Source organism: Lampetra fluviatilis, chromosome 74 (assembly GCF_964198595.1).
Source record: "Lampetra fluviatilis chromosome 74, kcLamFluv1.1, whole genome shotgun sequence".
Lineage (NCBI taxonomy): Eukaryota > Metazoa > Chordata > Hyperoartia > Petromyzontiformes > Petromyzontidae > Lampetra > Lampetra fluviatilis.
The window spans coordinates 2,684,112-2,692,229 of NC_136348.1; the positions used below are offsets into that span (position 1 = coordinate 2,684,112).

Sequence of the window (8,118 nt, forward strand, 5' to 3'; positions counted from 1 at the left end):
CCAAGGAAATTAATGGATGGACGGACGCGCAGGCAGTACGTCAACTTAATATGAATCTTGATGGGCGGGCAGCCGATTTTGTAGAAGCGTTACCCGCGAGCGCACAGACACAGCTAGAGGAGCTGATGCGCCGACTCGATCCGCGTTTTGGCACGCGTGACGAGGAGGAAGCAAAATCGGCCTTAGAGGCGCGCCGTCGCCAACCTGGCGAAGATCTACGTGATTACGCCGAGGATGTGCGCGAGTTAACAAAAATCGCACGCCCGGGGTACGCAACTGAGGTTATTGAGGGACTGGCTGCCGAGAAAATCCAGCGGTACCTGTCTCGCACGGCGTGGTGGCAGCCAGACATGAGCTGCCCACGTCTTCCCTTTAACACCCTTGTCGAGCGCGCACGTAAGTGTGAAAGAATTCACAGCGAACGCGCGCAGCTCCGGGGGCTGGGACGAGAGTGCGCCGTAGCGAGCCTACTCTCGGACGAGGAGGAGGAGCTCGCCACCGCAGTAAGGGGACGGGCAAGGGAGCCCCAGAGACCCAGCGAAACAACTCCGGGGTGGGTAGCTGGGTTACAGGCAGGTATGGGAGATATGATAAACCAAGTAGGTGAGAGGGTAACCCACGTAGGTGAGAGGGTAACCCACGTAGGTGAGAATATGACCAAACTGCAATCCTCCGTTGAGACCATCCGATCCGAGATGGGGGAACTAGACTCCACGGTAGGAGGGCTAACTGGAAGAATAGCCCGACTAGAAGCAGAGTATGAGCAGCAGCGCACTGGGGGAGGAGGGAGTGGGCAGAGAGCCCACTACGGAGCCGCCACCCCTCCCCGGGCGTGTTATGTGTGCGATCGGCGAGGGCATCTCAGGAGGGACTGTCCTCAGGTCGCCCGAGCTAGACAAGAGCTAAGGTCAAACACTAAGGCCTCCCTAGAGAGGGGACCACCGGGGGGTGAAATCGACGTAGCCCCGACACAAACAAGCTGTAGTGATAATGGCGAGCGAGTGATCTCCACACAGGTTCCAGCAACAACGCCCACGGAAACGGTGACTCCTGGCGACTGGCTGCGGGAGCTGGTGGCGGGGATCACGGGGGCCACGTCGCTGGTGGAAGGGGAGGTAAACCGAGTGCGTATCCTGCTGGACACGGGGGCGGTGGCCTCGCTCGTGAGCGCAGCGCACTGCAGCGCGATCGGGGTCGACGTGCGTCACCTGCAGGCCCCGGACCGCGCGCTGCACACGGCGAGCGGAGCCGGAATGGGGCTGCTAGGGAGAGCCACCCTAGAGGTCCGCATAGGCAGCCAGGTGTGCACCCAGGAATTCTACGTTTCGAGTGTGTTGTGCCACGAGTGCATTGCAGGAACGGACCTCCTAGAAAAGTTGGGACTTAACGTACAGCCCCGGCAAAGATGCGCTACGGTGGAGGGCAGCGGGGAGCGGTTTCCGTTCCTAGGGCAGGAGCCGAATCGCCCACGCTTCACACCCGTGGCCGCTACGCTGGTGTCGGCCGTCACCATCGGGCCTCTCGCCGAGATGCTGGTGCCAGTGGCAACCCTCTCCACCGACCCAACCCACCGACCATCGGGCGAGGTAATGCTGACTCCTCACCCGGAGTTGGCATCGCGATACGGGGTGGTAGGGTCAGCCACACTGGTAAACGCAGATGGGGGCCGGCTGTTTATACGTGTGTTTAACCCACACAGTACCCCGGCAATGATACGACGACGCACCCCGGTAGCCACCGTACATCCCCTGCACGCTCGCCACTCGAACGACTCGGTGTTCGCACTCTGGGCGGAGGACCCTGGCCGCCCCGAGGACAGCCAGGATCTGGCCTGGCGGGTCGGCCCGACCCCCCGAGCCGAGATTGTTCCACTGCAGGATGCGTTACATGTGCCTTGGGCAGCCTTACCTAAGGGGGAGGCCGATCAGCTGCGCGGGTTATTGCGGGAGTACGCCGACGTGTTCAGTGAGCACGATTCGGACGTGGGCCGGACCGACCTGGTCAAGCACCAAATTGACACAGGTGCAGCCCGACCCATCAAACTCCCCGCATACCGAGTGGGCGCGCCTGAACGGACCCAGATCAAAGAGGCAGTCACGGATATGCTACGCGATAACATAATCCAGCCCTCCGCGAGCCCTTGGTCTGCCCCGGTGGTACTGGTAACGAAAAAGGACGGATCGACTCGGTTCTGCGTTGATTACCGAAAATTGAACGCAGTCACCCTCGGCGACGCTTTTCCCATCCCACGCATCGACGACACCTTCGACAGTCTCGCAGGAGCGCGGTATTTTTCCACCCTCGATCTGGCGTCCGGTTACTGGCAGGTGGAGATGACGGAGGAGGATCGGCCAAAAACAGCATTCACCACCCCGATGGGCCTGTTTGAGTTTCGAGTGTTGCCGTTCGGACTCACTAACGCGCCCGCGACGTTCCAGCGGTTGATGGAGTTGGTGATGCGGGGCTTGCAGTGGGAACAGTGCCTGATTTACCTGGACGACGTAATAGTGTTCAGTAGGTCGCTGTCCGAACACTGGTCCAGGCTGCAGGAAGTATTCCAGCGACTGCGAGCAGCTCATCTCAAGCTCAAGCCACTTAAGTGTTACATCGCACAACGCGAGGTGGGGTACCTCGGGCATCGCGTCAGCGAGGCAGGCGTGCACACCGATCCGGAGAAGGTACGCGCCGTAGTGGAGTGGCCACGGCCAAGGAATCTGACGGAGATCAGATCATTTTTGGGGCTCGCCACCTATTATCGTCGATTTGTAAAGGGATTCAGCGAGATTGCACGCCCTCTCACCCAACTCACCTCCCCTAAGCACCCCTACCAGTGGACGGGGGCCTGCCAGACGGCCTTCACCACTCTCAAAGAGCACCTCACCCACGCCCCCACCCTTGCTTTCCCCGATTTTACCACCGATTTTATTTTGGACACCGACGCCTGCAGCAGCGGGCTGGGCGCGGTGTTGTCACAGGTACAGGATGGGACGGAACGAGTCATCGCGTACGCCAGCCGGACCTTGAGTGGGGCCGAGCTGAACTATTGCGTGACACGCCAAGAGTTGTACGCCGTGATTTTCGCATGCAAACAGTTCCGGCCGTATTTGTACGGCAGGAGATGTCGCGTACGCACTGACCATTATGCTCTGCAGTTTCTTCTTACATTCAAGGAGCCGCGGGGGCAGATGGCCCGGTGGTTGGCGCAGTTGCAGGAGTACAACCTGCAAATCGAGTATCGGGCTGGCCGGACGCATGCAAACGCGGACGCCTTGTCGAGGCGACCCACGGTGTACGCCGAGACGAGGGCAGAGGAGGCCTGTCCGTGTTTCACGGGGGGACGCTGCCGGCAGGCAACGGACCCCCGAGAGGCCGCGGCCACTGACCCCCCCCCAGCGAGAGAGAGTGCAGTGTGCGCCACAGAGATCCTCACAGGTGGCACTGAGGATCCCGTCGACCGCCCGGCAAGCACGGGACCCGCGGCTCGGGACCCGATCGGACGGATCCAGGAGGACGTCGGCTGCGCCTTCCCGGGCCTAAACGACGAGCAGCTGAGACAGACCCAGCAGCGAGATCCGGATCTGGCGGCGGTGGAGGCGGCACTGCGAGAGAAGAAGGATGCACTACCAGGGCCCTGGAGCGGTTTGTATGCCCGGTTGTGTGTAGAAAACGGGGTGGTGAGGGAACTGGCCGACGCTGGGCGGCCGGGGTGTATCTGCGTTCCCGCCCATGTGCGACCCCAACTACTACGACTGGTACACGACCACCCGCTCGGGGGCCATGATGGGGAACGGCGCACCCGGGAGACTCTGCGTCGCCAGTATCTCTGGCCTAAATTGGCGCAAGATGTGGCCGCCTGGGTGCAGGGCTGCCGGGCCTGTCAGCAGTGTGGGCAAAAGCCGGCGAGGTACCAGGTACCCCTGAGGCCGTTCCGAGTCAGTCGGACGAATCAGTTGGTCGGAATCGACCTGCAGGGGCCCTTTCCACGATCCCACCGGGGCAACCGATATATTCTCGTAGCGGTGGAGTACTTCACCCGCTACCCCGTGGCGGTGGCTATCCCGGATAAAACAGCCCTCGTAGTGGCCCAGGCCTTCGTGGAAAACTACGTACTTAAGTGCGGGATCCCCGAACGAGTCATTACCGACCAGGGTAGTGAATTCGAGGCCGAACTATTCCAGGCGCTGTGCCGAGAGTTCGGGATCCAGAAGGACCGAACCACGGCGTATCACCCCCAGGCGAACGGGATGGTAGAGAGGATGAACCAGACTCTGGCCGGGAAGCTTAAACGCATGGCGGCCGCGAATCAACAGGACTGGGACGAACACCTCCCCTATGCCCTGTTCGCCTACACCACCGCCGTTCACACATCTACAGGACAGACCCCGTTCCTAATGATGTTTGGTCGCGAGTCTCGTCTGCCCGCAGATCTGCTGTTCGGTGTCCCTCCGCCGCAACGGGAGGAAGGGAGCCACCCCGTGGAGCACTTGCTGGAGACCCTGCGAGGGGCCAGGGGCCGAGCCTACCCACACGGAGAGGCCGCGCACCAGCGGCAAGAGCAGGGTGCCCGACCCCGTATGGAGCCCCCCTTCTACACTGCGGGCTCTGAGGTGTGGCTGTACACTCCCCGCGTCGGTGCCGGACAGGTGGGGAAGCTGACCACCTACTGGCGAGGACCCTGGATTGTGAGACGGCAGATCTCACCATGGACGGTGCTGATTCAGGGAGGAGAGAGGGGCCGGGAGATGGTGGTCAACATCCGCCGACTGAAGCCGTGGCGAGCAGCCCCCGAGGGGGGGAGCCCCGCCGTCCAAGTACCCCGAAACCCCGGGGTCCCCCCACCCCCCGTGCCCGGGGGCCTCGCGCAGTATATGGGCCCCACGGAGCCCCGGGCTCCGAGGGGCCCCGGGCGGGGCCGGGGGCGACGAGGACGGCGACCCTTAAACCCCACCGCCTCTGAGTTTGTTCTCCAGCCCGCAGGTGCCAGAGACCGAGGGGAGCCGTTGGAATGGAGGAGGAGACCACCGCCGGAGCCCCAAGAGACGGAGCCGCCACCCCCGAGGCCAGCCACAAGGGCCGGGCGAATCCCGCGGACCCCGCGGCGATACCTCGTGGGGGCAACCCAGGCGAGGTGCTCCAGTCAACCCGGGACGGGGACTGGCACCCCGGGGGGCTATGTGGTGCCACAGCGACGGGGCCGCTCTGCCGAGCCAGGGAGCCGCCCGGCTTCCACCGCCGCACTGCCCCCCATCACCCCCCCCACATAAACACGCACCCGCACCCACGTAGGGCCTCGTGGTCGGGTCACCTACCCTGAGTTTTCACCCGAGGGCCCCCTAGGGGGGTTACCCCACGGTTTCTCAGGGCCAGGGAATTGGACAGGACCCTTCCCAGGCCAAGTAACACTGCGGCGCCGTGGGCGGATTTGAGATCGCACGACCACGGCGAGCTCAGAGAGCCCCGCAGTTAGAAACGCATACAAACACAAACACGGGTCAGCAAGGCAGATTGCTGGGATCAGGACCCGGGACGACTGATTGGTCGAAAGGTCAAAGGCCGGCGGGATCGCAAAAGAGCGGGAAATCCTAGGCTCAGGATTGGTCGAGAGACCAAGGCGGTCGGGACGGGGGCGCCTAGCTTTTGATGTGAATAGTTTAAAAGAAAACGCAGGGTCAGTAGGGAAGTCTCTTCTTCTGGAGTTTGGACACGGAGTCGGCGACGAAGGAGTCATCGGGCGAGCCGCTAGATTGTCTGCAGGACGATCTGAGCGCCGCAAGGTCACCAGGGACTACAGACGGTATCGTGTTGCGCGCCTTACAACACCTCAGAGCGGAGAGTAGGATCCGTGGGAGAGGGCTAGTTCGGGGTAAGGACGAGTAGGAAAGCGGTTTAGCAGAGAGCGCGGCATAGAGTAGGGCTGCACGCCACCAAAGAGTGGGTTAGGAGCGCCTTGCTGGCCCGCACACACACACGGGTGGCTCGGTGGGTTAACAAGGGCTAATAAAATCTCGAGCGTAGTAACGGAACCGTGTTGTTGGGTGTTTTTGAACGTGGTATTAGCGTGCACTGCATTCGCGGGTGTGTGGTCGTTGTATGCGTAAAGGCCGTGGTCTCTGTACGATTGTGCGGGTACGGAGGTGTGTGGGTTAACGCCCGGGGAGAGCACTTTTGTGTGTTGGCGTGACTACGCAGCCGTGTGAGAGGAGAATCGTCCTTGTACGATACTTGTGTTGACGTGCACGCGCGAGTAGGGGAGGGGACGAGTCGTCGTGTCGGCGTGTGCCCCGCTTGCGTGTGCTCGTTACTTGCGTAAAGTGCGGCGCGGTGGTGGACCCCCGACCCCGCGGCTCGAGCGCGTAATCGGCTGCGCATTGTTGTACGGTTTGTCTCGCGCGCTCGGCGGCGGCTTGAGTCGTTGTGTCGGCGTGTGCCCCGCTTGCGTGTGCTCGTTACTTGCGTAAGCTCTCGGCGTGCGTAATCGGCGTACCCCAGGTGCGCGATCGTAACGTGAGCGGATAGAGCGGCGCAAGAGTGGGTATCGCGTGTGGAGCTGTATGTGTGTTCGCGCACGTTCACGACGTGTGCGATACAGGTGCGCGATCATAACGCGAGTAGTCAGGGGTGAGTGTAGTGCTGCGGCTCGCCTCGGGGGAGCGCTGCGCAGAGCGGCGCGAGGGTGGGTGTCGCGTGTGTTCACTCCGTGTGTGATACAGGTGCGCGATCCTAACGTGAGTGGTCAGTGTTGAGTGAGTGCCGTCCAGGGCTGTAGACGGGCGCACGCTCGCAGCGTGCGAGAGCTGTATGTAGCGGCGTAAAGAGGGGGAGTATGGCGTTTGATTGATGATGCCGTGCGCACGTATGCTTGCAGCGTGGGAGCGCTGCGTGAAGCCGTATGGTAAGGGCGTCGCGTTCGAAGGCCGGCGAAACCCTAGCGGGTATTAGGGAGGTGGGGTAACAAACGGAATAGGGGAAGATGGAGGGAGGGATCTCGGGGGCCAGCGACCCCCACAGCTCCCTGGCTCGGCAGAGCGGCCCCGTCGCTGTGGCACCACACACTCTATGACATCCAGCCATCTCTCGGGATCCAACTGCATGGGATCGAAGGTGGAAACTTCTTCAGGACTCATTGCAGGACCTTGAATTTCATCTTTTGATTTCAGTTTTCTATCATTGTGGACCTTCTGATGCCTTTTAAGAGTTGACGACTGTGAAAATGCCTTCCCACACACAGGGCACAGGAATGGCTTCTCGCCCGTGTGTGTTCTCTGATGACTCTGAAGATTTGATGAGTTTGCAAATTTCTTCCCACACACAGGGCACAGGAATGGCTTCTCACCCGTGTGCGTTCTCTGATGCTCTTGAAGAGTTGATGACTGTGCAAATGCCTTCCCACACACAGAGCACAGGAACGGCTTCTCGCCCGTGTGTGTTCTCTGATGAATTTGAAGCGTTGATGCCCGTGTAAAGGCCTCCCCACACACAGAGCACAGGAATGGCTTCTCGCCCGTGTGTGTTCTCTGATGACTCTGAAGATGTGATGACTGTGCAAATGCCTTCCCACACACAGGGCACAGGAATGGCTTCTCTCTCGTGTGTGTTCTCTGATGGTCTTGAAGAGTTGACGATTGTGCGAATGCATTCCCACACACAGGGCACAGGAATGGCTTCTCGCCCGTGTGAGTTCTCTGATGACTCTGAAGATTTGATGAGTTTGCAAATTTCTTCCCACACACAGGGCACAGGAATGGCTTCTCACCCGTGTGCGTTCTCTGATGCTCTTGAAGAGTTGATGACTGTGCAAATGCCTTCCCACACACAGAGCACAGGAACGGCTTCTCGCCCGTGTGTGTTCTCTGATGAATTTGAAGCGTTGATGCCCGTGTAAAGGCCTCCCCACACACAGAGCACAGGAATGGCTTCTCGCCCGTGTGTGTTCTCTGATGACTCTGAAGATGTGATGACTGTGCAAATGCCTTCCCACACACAGGGCACAGGAATGGCTTCTCTCTCGTGTGTGTTCTCTGATGGTCTTGAAGAGTTGACGATTGTGCGAATGCATTCCCACACACAGGGCACAGGAATGGCTTCTCGCCCGTGTGAGTTCTCTGATGAGTTTTAAGA

At 60.6% G+C, this 8,118-nt stretch overlaps 2 protein-coding genes across 2 annotated transcripts in view; one reads left to right on the forward strand and one right to left on the reverse strand.

Moving 5' to 3' along the window:
- LOC144953332 (uncharacterized) overlaps positions 1–8,118 on the forward strand; it is a 446,639-nt gene that overhangs the window by 163,199 nt on the left and 275,322 nt on the right.
- LOC144953325 (uncharacterized) overlaps positions 1–8,118 on the reverse strand; it is a 378,709-nt gene that overhangs the window by 140,055 nt on the left and 230,536 nt on the right. Inside the window, exon 7 of the mRNA XM_078883889.1 lies at positions 7,186–8,102. Coding sequence (XP_078740015.1) covers positions 7,186–8,102 — 917 coding nt within the window. The remainder of the gene's footprint in view (positions 1–7,185; positions 8,103–8,118) is intronic.